The sequence below is a fragment of the Gambusia affinis genome, linkage group LG14, assembly GCF_019740435.1.
Source record: "Gambusia affinis linkage group LG14, SWU_Gaff_1.0, whole genome shotgun sequence".
Lineage (NCBI taxonomy): Eukaryota > Metazoa > Chordata > Actinopteri > Cyprinodontiformes > Poeciliidae > Gambusia > Gambusia affinis.
The window spans coordinates 18,122,287-18,136,275 of record NC_057881.1 but is presented as its reverse complement, the minus strand read 5'-3'; the positions used below and the strand labels follow the sequence as shown (position 1 = coordinate 18,136,275).

The 13,989-nt window shown below is 39.5% G+C and overlaps 1 protein-coding gene across 5 annotated transcripts; it reads right to left on the bottom strand.

The window, feature by feature from the left end:
• Window positions 1-375: 375 nt before the first annotated feature.
• On the bottom strand, window positions 376-7,442 carry gpnmb (glycoprotein (transmembrane) nmb). 5 transcript variants are annotated; one of them, XM_044137871.1, is made up of 13 exons: window positions 7,328-7,442; window positions 7,100-7,197; window positions 5,145-5,300; window positions 4,900-5,061; window positions 4,336-4,509; window positions 4,087-4,248; window positions 3,676-3,999; window positions 2,544-2,603; window positions 2,246-2,452; window positions 1,958-2,063; window positions 1,216-1,436; window positions 1,021-1,111; window positions 376-887 (listed from the first exon to the last, which is right to left on the bottom strand). In XM_044137871.1, the coding sequence occupies exons 2-13, from the start codon at window positions 7,170-7,172 to the stop codon at window positions 734-736; spliced, it is 1,890 nt and encodes a 629-aa protein (XP_043993806.1). In that variant the 5' UTR covers window positions 7,173-7,197; window positions 7,328-7,442; the 3' UTR covers window positions 376-733. The 5 variants fall into 5 exon arrangements, with proteins under 5 accessions (XP_043993806.1, XP_043993807.1, XP_043993803.1 ...); XM_044137872.1 differs by having other exon boundaries at window positions 4,921-5,061; XM_044137868.1 differs by having other exon boundaries at window positions 4,921-5,061; window positions 7,299-7,364.
• Window positions 7,443-13,989: the final 6,547 nt, after the last annotated feature.

Genomic DNA, 13,989 nt, shown 5'->3' with positions numbered 1-13,989 from the left:
CCACTATCAGAAGAATGATAAAACAGTCAGTATGATGATTCAAATAGACATCTTCATTTTTGTTAGTGGCTGCTATTGAAACAGCAACTTAATTTTTAATACCTGATAATTTTGGGCAAAAAAAAAAAAAAGAGAAGCACTTTCACCTGTGTCTTTTTGCAATTTTTCACAGGAGTAATCAAAGAAAACCTTCAGTTGTCACATTAAAACATTCAATATAGTGTCAGGAGTCCAGGCACTCAGCAAATACTGGGGTGACGTCATTAGTCAGTTTACAGGGCAAAATCTTTAGCATTACACAAATATTAGATCATAAAGAATTACATTAATGAAATGAGTTGTTTCAGAGATCTTTGAATAATTCAGGACTCAGACTTTTAAAGTTGAAATTGTTTAATAATGAATCAAAAACCAAAGGTTTTGCAAGAGTTTAAGGACAAAGGTACAACACATGCTTGATGACATTTCTTCATATTGCTTGTAATCAAAGGCACCAATATGGCTTATTGAAACTCCTTCACAGAAAATTCATTCCAAGCTGACGTTAAAATTAGTGCGGCAGCCACAAATCAAGCGACCTCTTTAGTACATCTTGTCTGAATTGTAGAGCATTAGGATTTGGCCGAATTAGGACATAACATTATTAGTATCAATTATCTTTGCTTCACTTCAGAAGTGTCTTTTATTTTAAAGTACAAGAGTAAAAGCTTTTTTGACGCAACTCCTCCAAACCCTACAAAGGTTGTCTCTCAGTCAAAAGGTGGCGACTCTCCTCGCTGGAGGGGAAGAGCGCCTCCCTCAGGCGAACCATGTGACCTGCAGCACCAGAATTGGCACAGGCATCCTCAACCAGCGACCTTCGAATGGGTCTGTAGACCTTGTGACGTCTTAAAAAAAAAGAAAAGATTTTAGAGGGTTATTATTCTTTGTTTTATTTCCACAAGAAAACATCTTTGTCATCTGTTCTTGTTGGGTCATTAATGCACAGGATTCAATATGATGCAAGTGCGACACACTCACCGGTAGACCATGTAGGCAACGATCGCAAAGGCTGCCACCAGCACTGCACTGGAAGTTAGAACCACCTGGGCGGTGTTTGAAGTTTTAGGCACTGGGATGCACAAGAGGAACAATTTAAAAAAAAAAAAATAATGTATTTAATAATTAAAATTTCTGAAGAGGGCATTATTTTTCCAGAGCACTTCTCCAACCAACCGGGTGCGTCTTGAGACTTGCCAATGGTGATGGTGGTGCTGGCGAGTGTCATGCTGCTAGAGTTTTCCAGGGTGATGTTCACACAGTAGGTGCCCGGTTCCAGGAACCTTCGCCGCAGGTGCACCTCACACTCGGATGAAGGCGGCACGTCGTCGCACATGATGTTGCGTACCTGAGAGCAGCTGGGGTCTGACACAATGGTGCAGGCTGAAGTGGGGATGCTGCGAAGGAGCAACGGAGTTGACCAGGTCAAATCCAGATTCTATATTATTTAATAAACTGGAGGTTTCATCCATTGGAAATTAAGATCGGATGTGTCTTTGCCACATTGCTCAAGTCAAGATGCTGGGGTTTCACTCACTCTAATCTAAACCTTTACTAGAATCCCTACTGCAAAGATATTTTTTTGGGAATTTGGTGCTTAATCTAAGTTTTTTTGAATTAGCCTACTACTACTATTATTATTATTATTATTATTATTATTATTATTATTATTATTATTATTATTATTATTATTATTATTATTATTATTATTATTATTATTATTATTATTATTTTACATCAAAGCAACCATGTTTGGTTTTCCTCTCCCACTTATTGCTCTTACAACTCAGTCTTTTTAAAATAATATATTTTCTTAGCATTCCTATATTTAAGGACTCTCCCGTTTCCATCTAAATGTGATCTCAAAATCCAATTTGTATTTTAAGAAAAAAAAAGAAGCGGAAATCAAAATGTTCACCTTCCCAGACATTTCACCCGGAAGCTGACGTCGGTGTTGGTCACCCTGGCAGCCGACAGGTCCACGATGCGACTGTTCAGCCGATTCCCCAGTGGGCGCTTTGGCTCTGTGTAGAACACAGACGACACACTTGAGAGAAGCTGAAGCTAATGCAGTTCCCAAAGAACAACAGAGATACTGCTAGATTTAGTGTAGAAAAGAAAGGAAATCTTTAGATATTCCGCTCAGCTGCTCCAATCGATGTGACATGCTTCAGTCGAGAAAGGAAAAACACCGCTCTCCACCTACCGACTATCGTGATGTTGCCCGAGAAGGTTCCGTAGGCGTATCGGAAGCACTCGTTGCCGTTGAGACCCCTGCTTCGGAGCCAAGGCGGGGTGGTGGGGTTGGATTCTGTGGCTACCGTGGACAGGAGGGGCTCTGTTGTGGGCAACCCCGTCGTGGTCACAGCAGATAAAGTGGAGGAGTTAACGGGCTGACTGGTTTTGGGTGGTGCTGAAAGAGAGAAGAGACGAGGGACAGTCAAAGGCAATTCGATGGTTCGTTTCATGAACCAACTGTAGCTCAAGTCCACAAGCAAACTCACTCAGCGTTGTCTTGATCTTCGTCGTGACAGCATGTGTAGCCGGAGGAGTTGTGGGGGCCACTGACAGAGAAGACCCATAAGTGCAATTTTTAGACTCACAGCTGTCTTTCATAGTTGTTACAATATTCCATATTTCCTTCAGAGGGTGTGTTGTGTTGTGGAAACTCTTAGCGAAATAAAAACCTTTATTTTTTTTTTAATAAAGGAGAAGAGTTACCTACAGACATGACTTAGTTCTTTATAGGAGAAATACGCCGCAATTTTATTTTTTATAGAAAAGTACCTGAATCATTTAATTCAAAGCTATTTTTATGAATATTAAGGAAATGTGTGTAAACCCTCAGCATTTTAGAAAAGCTATGAAAATAAAACCTCTTGCTTGGCACTATCATTTTGCAAAGAAAAATAATTTTCGTAATCCACACTGAGGTAAACAGAAAATAGTCGGATTCAGGCTTGGTAAGGTGATAAGAAGTTTATAGAAATGATTGTTGCCTAATTGAAAATTACAGGCTAGTTTTTAGAAAAATGAAAGGCATGCAAGCTGGAACTCGTCAGAAATCACATGTGGATGCTGTATTTGTCCGTTGATTGCTGCTGTTTCTCAGTCTTTACTCTGCTAAGCCAATTGATAACAGGCGGCTGGTACATAAAAAGGCACCAACCACCATACAGATTGTTTCTGTTTTTGCCTGTCTTATCACACTGATATGATTCAAGTATTCAAACACAATCCAACACCAGGCGCCTGGGCAGTGCTGGATGTTTTGGGTGGAGCATAAAGTTCGGTACTGCTAATGGAATCAACCAACTTCAACACATTTGGCAAGAGCTTACATCAGACAAGAAAAGTCATGTTTTGCATTATCATCAGAATGTCGTTTGTGTTCTGTTGCTTCATCGAGGTTTAGTTTGTGTGGCCGCAAACTTGTGCGATGTTGGTGGGATTCCTGTTCAGACCTGGTAGTTTGGTTACTCCCAAGAGCCATTAATACGCTGTGAATAAACCCTTTTCTTAACATTAGCGAGCAGAACTAAGCTATTGTGGAAGCTTTGCAACATCTCCATGCTGAAAAACATTGTGCCATTTGACCAGGATGCTTTTACAAGCCAGGCTGTCTCAGTTGAGTACCTGTGAGAGGTGATGATGTGGAGCGACTCGGAGTTGGAGTGGCAGAGGTGGGTGGACACTCAGCAGGAAACGCGGCCTCCACCACCAGCTTCACGTTCATCTTTCCCAGCGTGCTGTAGGTGTGTGTGGTCACCTCGCGGTGTGTCACCACTTGATTGCCGTCTCTAAAGTCCCAGATGTAATCCACTGAGGCGGCTGTCTTTAGGTAGCCGCTGGGGTCATGAAGATGGACCTCGAAGACAATCTCCTCTCCACGGATGAAAACACTGGCAGACTTGTTGACTGCGGACTTCTGGGAAATGTCGACTGCCAGTGGGATCTTATCTGAGGGAATGCGGGAAGTAGCTATTATTTAAAAAAACTTTCAGATTGTGTTCTGTTTGACACTTGAACATGTAAATATGCCTTCACCTGTGACTAAGAAGACGGTGTTGTCACTGGTCAAGGGGCTGTACTTCCTGCGCTCACGCTTCCTGTAGACCATAACCTCCATGACTTCTCCCCCCAGTGGGATATTAGTGGTATTGATGGTCACACTGGAAGAAGAGCCATCGTATGTTTCATAGTACTGGCCTAGAAAGCAGAGACAAAACAGGGAGGAGGTTCATACGTAGGGATGTTTGTTGTTCTGCGTGTTTCTGTTTGTCGTATCAAACTCACCCATTGTGTGCCACACGTAGACGTAACTCTTGCGTCTCCAGTCGTTGCTCTGGGGGAAGGGCTTCCCGTCAGGGAACACGTTGCATTTTGTCGGGTCTGTGCACTTCCCGAAGCCATAGTCATCCAACCAAGAAGTCCAGTTATAGACATAGCCTGAGCGAAGCTGTCCGTTGGCTGTCCAAAGGTAAAGAAGGGGAAGTCTTGTTAAAACAAATAATGGTTAGATTCAGTGACTTCTACTGAATGTAAAATGAGTGATTTTCAGTGTACAAGGAGGTTACTGAAATAAGATTTATACAAAAGGTTACAACTAGCGTGTTCAGTTTGTTCAGCGAATTCAGTCGGTACGCATTTAATTAAATTGACTTTTCATTTTATGAGGAGGCAAACCCTGATTTATGTATTTGTCTATTCTTATCACATTTGTTTTGTTGTTATTGTTTTTTTTTTTTGTTTTTTTTTTTTTTAACAGACATAACAGCTTAGCAATTTTCCAGACTGATTTTTCTATGTCTAGGAGGTGTGATGTGCCATTTGTGCCCTAGCTTGACTTCCTGGCAGCACCTGAGGCCTCCAGCTCCATACCATCCTCGCAGTGCTCGTCCCAGACAAGGTCCCCGTTTGTGTCTTCCTTCTGGCATGGAGGATACTCCAGCTTAGCAGTAAAGGTAATGCATGAGCCATTAAGAGCCGGGCTGTCGCTGGTCAGATGAACCTTTGGTTTGCCTGCAGAGAGGTGCACGTTACTGGCTCTAAAGCCAGAAACGACCTGCAGACGATTTGAAGTTACAGTAGAAAGACTTGTTCACCTCTGTGATGCATGAGCTCTCTTTGGTTTGAGCTTAGTGGAGGGTAGAGGTAATCGTCCCATGGATTGGTGTCAGGCTCCCATCCCGGGATTGCTGGAATTGGAAATGGGAACTTGCCAACTAAGGAATGCTTGTGGGGGAAAACATCACTGTACGCTAGAGGAGGAGACAAACACAAAGAGAACTGTATGAAAAACTTAAGCAAGATTCATCTGCATTACTACCTCAAAGCTCTGTGTTGTATCTGAATTTTATGCAACTGCTCAACAGAAAATATGTCATTCTGATAGGTATGTCTTAAAAAAAATAAAATAAAGTATGAAAAATATGGTGTGCATTTGTATGTATTATTGGTCAAAACTTTGTAGAACCACCTTTCATTGTTATTGCTAAGGTAGCATAACTTTACACTTGACGTGTTTGTTGTTTTCTGATGGATTTAGACTGAATTAGAACTATACAGAAGAGGACTCTTATTAATCATGTGTCTTCTCAAGGCATTGTTTTGCAGTGGGTTTTATTTAGGGGCACACAAGTAAAGGAGGCTGGCAGCAAATGCATGGTACAGCACACCCTCAATTCTTTTAAAATTGTTCAATCAAATAAAATCTTTAAAAAAATGCATTGAAGCTTGTGGTTGAAATTTCACATGTTCAGAAGATTCGTAGTGAAATATTGAATCTCTTTTTGAAAGAGTGGAGGGTAAAATCCTTTTAGAAAGATTTTACCCTTTCTAAAAAGAAAGAAGCAAAAAGAAGCAAAGTAAAAGGCAAAGGAAATCTATACAGATTTATTCTGATTTTGAATATGAATTCCGACGAATTTCGGAATTCAAAAGTCAAATTTGGTTGTTTAAAATGCGAATGATGGTAAGAATATACAACACATTCTCACACCCGACTCGTCATATATTGACGAGTTGGGACGCCGTCTGACCATGCGTCACATATTGACGCGAAGGGTATACCCTTCGCGTCAATATGTGACGACTTGGGCAGGTTCCTTCGCCGTAAAATTTTGACGATTTTGACGATTTTGGAAGGTCGCATGTTTTACATGGATTATTTACGCGAATGGTCCTCGCAAACACTGCCGACACTTCAAAACCCAAAAATTGGTTAGGTTTAGGGCAAAAATTACGGTAAGGCATCAGGTAAAACCCTTCGCGTCACATATTGACGCGAAAGGGGTACCCCTCGCGTCAATATGTGACGAGGACGGAAGTCCCATGCGTCAATATATGACGAGTTGGGAGTGAGAGTGGGTTGGAATATAAGTCGAAAGATATCATAATAAAATGATTATTTTCCTATATGTCCCGTGCAAGCTTTGGTTCGGATTTGATCATTAGTCTCTGAAAACAAATGAGGTGGTCCTGATGCCCGATGCGGAACTGTTACCTATTCAGACTGACTTCAGTCTCGGTGAGACAGTTTAAATGTCAGACGGGAAACAGACGAAAACAACAAATTCCATCGACCTAATTTGATTACAGGGGGAAAATTACTCGAGCATCTACGATGGCGCAGATATGGGTGCGGACAAACCATCACTATTCTGCAGTCGAAACAAGATTATATATATTATTTTATCTTATTTTTATATTTTCAATTCAACGTGTTTTTAGAATTTGATCAGCGATTTGATATGAATTTGATTTGAATAATGCGACTGATTCACAATTTATTTATTTATTTTTTTATTTTATTTTTTAGTGAGTACATAAATAATAGTTTAAGGGTGGATGTCACTTTGATCAGTGACTTGGAGCTTCTGCTTGCGCCGTAATAAGTTTCACGGGACTGGCTGCAGATAGCCGAACACGGGGGCCAGCTATTGTGGAAGACTGCGGGACGCATCCGGTTCATGACAGCCGAATGACAACAAGCACATTTCTATTTGTCTAAAACAATTTTTCGTCTTCATTGAAACAAGATAAAAAAGTTCAAACTTACTTCTTCGCCCATCAACTTGACAAACACAGCAGGCGCAAAGAGCCAGGAGACACAAGTACTGCAGGTTCCCCATGTCCGCCGCAACAGAATTTCTAATCCTAAAATAATAATAATAAAAAAAAAATAATAATAATAAAAGAAAGAAACACACAACAGAACAAAATAAATAAATAAAATTAAAAAGTGAAGTTTCACAAACAGCGAAAACGCTTTTCTGACAGGACCGACCCAGCTTGTGGTCCTCTCTCCACGTCCAGTACCTTCTTCACTTCTGTCCACAGGGATGTCCTCTAATTTAATGGGCTCCGCTGAGCGCACAGACATGTGATGCTTCGTAATAAGGTGCATGTCATCACTCATTAAGACTCACTTCGGAAAGGGAACTCATAAGACAGGAGATGCGCATGCTCATTTCCCTATTTTACAAACACCTTTGTGACAATAAACGATCGGACAAATCAGTTTATTAAGAGATTTTAATTGTGAAATGCGGACGCTATTGTGATTATTTTTATTTGGGGGATTCTCAATTTTCTATTCTAGTCTACTTTCTAAGCATTTGAACGTCCCATTTGCAAAATAACAAACACATACCTTTAGTGTAAATGTTCTTTTTCGTGTTTTGTTTTTTTAGACTTCTTTTTAGGGATTCGACACAAACAATAAAGGACGTACAGAAATATTGTGTGGAACAAATTCGATCAGTGTGAGATCTGATATATATATATAACAAAGTGTTATTGTAAATATTTATTTGTTTTAGTATCTTTGACCTGATTTATGTAATGTTTATATTGTTGAATTATTGTACAATAAATGTATTGTTATAAATAAAAATAAAAATCTTCTTCTTCTTTTTTTTAAATCCATAAGTGAACTTTCACAGTGACATTTCCCCTCCAAAACAAAGGTAATATTTTTCGTTAGAGCGGTGATCTGATAGCACGAAAGGATCCACACATGACAGCCCTCTCATATGACTAAATAATTAGAAACATTTTTCATTAGTTTTTTTTGTTTTTCCAGTTTGTCTCGTGGAGCAGGTCGCCGATCTCTCGCGCACCCCCAGCTGCTGCGCCCGCAAAAAGAAGAAGGAAGAAGTATGATACCCGATGCCGTCCGTGCGTGTTCGTGTTTCCAACACCATCTGCAACATGTGATTGTAATTTCTGTCCAGTCTTCCGCTGTCACAAGGGGGTTAGGAAACGGCGACAAAAAGGCTTCCGAAGCCCGCTGAACCCTGGATGTCTGCACAGAGGTCAGGAGGAGAGCATTCGGCTTAGTCATGCTACCAAAACCTTTAATCTGATGTAGAAAATAAAACAGATACTTATATCATCTCAGATATGTCCAGTGGAATGAGTGAAAGCACAACACGATGCATCCATTGAAATTGCGCTTACTTTTTTTTTGTAACAAATCCTTCTAATACAAATAAAGATGATATCAATTAAATAACGCGCCAGTCTATTACAAGTAGCCTATGATACTGAAAAGAATTTTTCTTTACTTTCTTCAAATAAATTGCTGGAAGAAAATCTAAACCTTTAAACTGAATTGTCGGACCGTTGTGAAATTGACATTGTTTGCATGGGTAAGAAGGGTTATCTCTAATTTACACGAACGTCATAGTGAATTTAATGGTAAAAATACGAAACATTTTTACTTTTTCATCCAATGTGGGGCGTTGTATTATCATAGTAATAACACAAAAGGACTTGTCGTGTTCTTTTATTCCATCTGAAATCACTTCAGATCACACTGATTGTGTAAAGAGTTCCGGGTTGGCGTGAAAGCATCAGATGAAACAACAATTTTGCCATTAAGTGGTTTTGAAATCCAACATCTCTCCCCCTTAATTACATGGACTAAAATCGTGAGCGGCAATGCGGTCGCTGACCAGTAGATGGCGGAACACCTACGCAGCTTCTTCACATGACTGTCTTTCTACAATAAAGTTAGAGCCAAATTGAATCGTAACATTACAGTTTGTTAAATAAACAAGCAAGCAATGACAAACCTATATAAATAAAATAATCAAAAACAAAAAAATGACGTTTTGGCCTGTTGTTTGTTTAACTTGTCAAATTTTTGAAGTCATTTTGCTAAAGTTTTTACATTTAAGACCTTTTTACCGAATTGTTCGATTCAGTCTCCTCATTAGCTAACCGTAAAGAGTTATTATCACAATGCTAAGGTGATCAAGTATGGATAACATAGGACAACGTTTGGCCAGCTATGATCACATCATTTCATCTTTTTAAAAAAATATGCGTAGAAAATGAAAGAGCTTCATAAACCATTCACAATTAAACAATGAACTGAACTGACATGATATCTGACGACTTAGAAGAAAATTATGAAGGGGAATTAAAATACGTGTTTTAAGGATCAACATATTGTAAAACATATATTAATCTGTATTTCTAAAATGTTTCATTAGTCATCTGGCATTCTAAATATTTGGATAGACTTTAAAGAGAGTACAGATTGGTGGTTCCAAAACCAGAAAACATTGGACAAATTGATGAGACACTGTCATCTTTTCTCTCTGAGAAAATGGTTTCAATGAAAAGAATCTCTTTTATGTTTTTATGGGTAAAATACGTCATAAGCGGACTGAGAAGTCTGAGAATATGATGATGGTGGAAACTTTGCTCCTTTCTGTGTGGTTTTAGCTGCACAGAGAAACATGGGGGAATTAAATGCAGCTACAGGTGAGGAAATTCAAGGGGAAATCTTTGCTTTTCAATCCTGAGACTTTTAGCACTCCCACAAGAACCAGGACCCTCCTTTCATCTCCAACGTCATTGTAACGCCTTCGTCTTCCTCTCTAAAACTGTCTCTCTGACTTCTTTCTTGTCGCGTCTCCAGGTGCCCTCTCATTTGGTAATCACGATCCTCAAGGTCAGGGTTAGGGTTAGTGGGAGGAGTGCTGGCCTCACAGACTGGAGCCAACAGAAAGTCCCTGATATCGAGAGCTGCAGCATGTTGTGACAGTGCCAAAATGAGCTCTCACAGCTTCCATACTTCTCAACCCAAAAACAGAGCCAGACCTTTCACCATTTGATGTTTACATTGACATTCAAATATTACCTGTTCAGTCCTCTTGTGATCGTCTGTATTGAAGCCATATTTCATGGACCAGGTAACTGCCAATCAATCAGTACAGTCATTGAAGTTGACCAATCCATATCTACTCCCTGACTCAGCATTAAAAGTGTTGACTCAGTAGACACAACTTCCCAGATCAACAGAGGCAAATCAGAGAAATAACCTTATCTTCACAATTTATTGACAGAGTTTTATTTCACATACTGTGTGAACTGGAATTGGGACCCCAAATCAAATTCTGCTTCAAACCACACAATCTTGGGGTCTGACCTGACCTAAAACAACAACAACAACAACAACAACAATGACCCAGTACCACACTTGCCTGCCTACCTGCCTTGTATTTACACCTTCCAGGTTGCCTGGAGACCGTTCTGAGTATGTGTCTCGTCTGGATTGGGTGCGTTTTTGATTCACAGCACCATGCAGGCGCCTGAGCATTGGAGAGCGCCGCTCAGTGGGTGCTGCCCAGGCAATAGGGGAGGCCCTGGTGTTCATGGGAACATGGACTGTGAAGGCCAGAAAGGTTGGCTAGAACCACTCCTGGAAAGAGTTGAACCGAACAGGGACTGTTCACTTTCATTTTAAAAGAATGATGTGGAGCATCCAATGTTCCAATGCCAGCTCACAAAATGTAATCAAGCTAGTCAGAGTTTTTCTTTTATTTAGGTCAATATAACCAGTGATCAAGAAGAAGTTCAGCTGTGAGCTTTTACTCGACTTCCTCTGCTATTTGACAGAAAAATAAAAGGATAAAAGGTTTTCAGTTGTCCTTAGTCATTAGTGAAGCAGCGGGTTGTGTATCCAAGACTTCACTCTCATGATTTGGCCAGATCATCCTTCAGACTGCCTGCACTGTGCCTCTAATTAGACTGGGTAATTAGGCTGAACTCTCAGGCCTTGAATCTGCAGTAACTTGCATATTTTAGACACACTTTTAACCTTTTCCCCCCTTTTATCCTATTTTTTAAAATCCCATATTAAATTTTACATTCCCAGATATATATTTAAAAAAATGTGTGAACAAAATCTTTATATTTGTTGCATTACATTCGGTTACATGAACACACAAAATCCCAAAGCTTTCCTTGATTTTGTAGAGCAGCTTAACATCCTCATAGGTTACAGGTATACACGTACATTTGGATGTAAAAAGTTCATAATTAATATCTTAGACAGGACCAGAGTCGTCTCCCTGATAATGGATGTAATGGATTGGCAGATCTTTCAGTATAATGCCGCCTAGTGGCCGGTTAGAAGAGTGTTCCACTGGAGACGACTTTCACTGGGAATCAAACCCTCGGCTTCAAGATGCAGACAAACAGCTGGCTATTCAACCTGCGTGGTGAGTTCACAGCTGCGCCAGTTTAAGTGCTCTTTCAAGCTTAGTCCTTCTACAAACGTTTTCCCATCAACTCTTACCAGCTTCTCTGTCCCTACTGAACGTTTCACATGACACATCCCTGCTTCGTCTGTGGTCCTGTCTGTGACAGGAGTCCAGCTTTAGGGGGGGAAGTGGTGGTCATCAACAGACAGTTTTTCCAAACCGTAGCATCCTACAATCCAGGGATGCTACGGTGGGGCTCCGAGCAAACTGAGTTCACAGTTATCTGGGTAAAAGAAGAAAAAAAAAAGATCCAACAGAAGAAGATGAACACTAACTTTATTACACAACTTAATTTGCTTCAGATATTTTCCGAAAGCAGGTTTTCAGGTGTCCTTGTAAGAGTATACTTTGCATCAGCCAATCTGAAAGAGCTACAGATCTGTTACTACATGCTATGACTTCAAGTTGTTGAGAGTTTTACAAACAGATGCTATTCCGATTCTTGGATTAAAGTGATTTTTAGTTCTGGTTTGGAAGTTCCTGATTGGAACCTGCTACTCGATACATAGCCGATTCATTTGAGATCCGGCTTCTGTTGATGCTAGTGTCTCATAATCTTATTCTACAGTGAAGCTGATAATCACACCATGTATATATGCTGAAAAACACAACAACTTTAAAGTGTGATAACACAACTACATTACTACTACAATTAGCCAGGCTGCTGCTCTGAACCCAACACATTTGGGTGTTGGGTTCATGAAACACAGGAGGAACTCTGTGTATTGTAAACTGATTTTACAAAACTATTTTTATTTTCTTCTTGTTTAGAGGACTTTATACTTCTGTAAGAATATCTACTTACATACAGTAACAGAAAAAAAAGAAAGAAAGAAAAAACACACAAGCAAAACTCTGAGGATCTAAGGAGCATCCATATGGAATAAATGTGAATAATTAAATAATTACTGTTTTGTCATTTGCTTTGTACACTTCTAAACAAAGATATAGGTAATAACCAGAAATATATTTTTAAAAAGTAATACCTAAAAATATGCACTTTTAATCACAAAATGGTGCATCCTTTTCACACTCTACTTGAATTCTGTCGGCAGGGCCATCAGCCCTCTGGCGGAAGTGAAACTCACTTGCTGTCGAGCGTTTCTACATCATTTGGCGTTATAAAGTAAAATCAGTTATTGCTCTGCTATGTTTACCTGCCTAAACAAGGTTTTGATATTTTATCGCTTAATTACTAAATATTATATTTCTTTAGTGTCGTTGGTGTACTATTATCATTTAAATAAAATTCCGTGACTGTGTAAAATAAACCAGATTTTTTTTGATGCCTTCTCATTTGTCAACAGCAGAGGGAGCCATCGATCTTCAACGTCACCAGTGTTGGAAAATGCTTTCTAGTGTCCTTGTTATTTGCTGTACAAACAAATCACATTCACTCATGAAAGTAGTGATATATATATATATAATATTCCTGCATGATGAAACAGGTTTCTATGTTATAGTGTGGCTTTAGCTTGAAGTAGTTAATGAGTTGTGAAGAGACAGACAGAGAGAGAGAGAGAGAGCAAGAGAAAGAGCAAGAAGAAGGCAAGAATGAAGAAGGAAGAAAAAAAAAATGATGGTTTTGTAAGATTTGAAAAAAAAGAAGAAGGAAAACTTAATTGCTGGCAGGTATATGTTGACCTGGTGGAAGTCTCTGTTGCTTTTAGGACCAGTCACTGAGCTCTATCATGCTTTTCCAAAACCATTTAGCTCTATTTACAGAAAATCTTGGAAATTAATTAGCCATAAGCTGTCTAAAGCTTTCTGTTGAAGGTAAACATTGCTGTCAATTACAATATTACCCTTTACTATGTGCTTGATTTAGAGTTGTCATAAAAAAATAAGGCATATTTCTGCTTTGGATTAGGAGGTAATAAAAAAAATGGTTGGCAACAAGATTGTTGTGAAAAACCAATCGAGGTTTCAGTAGAGAATGTAAAAGATACAGGGTTTAAAAAAAAAAAAAAAAGACAATGTAGTTTGAGGCATGTAAAAACATGAGCTGAAGAGCCACTCAGAAAGGAAGAATTCAGTACTAAAAAAAAATTAATAAATAAAAAAATCATAAAACATCCAGTTGACGTTGTAAGAAAATGGAAACAATTTGAGATATCCAAAGTGTAAAATTTCCCCATCTTTAGAAAAGACTACTGAGTTTATAACAAAATCAGTCTTCACACTGTTCCTCTGATCTGCTCCCTTCTCTCCTGACATCGCCGTCCTCCTCTGACGTCGGGTGTGACCTTTTGCTTCCCCTTCACTGTCGTCTCCTCCCGACAGCATCTTCCATCTTCTCTCCATGCCGGGGTGACCGCGGTGATAAACACCGAACAGCAAACACCCACAAATGCTGATGGCTGCCAGACTTGTCATATTATCGCTCCAA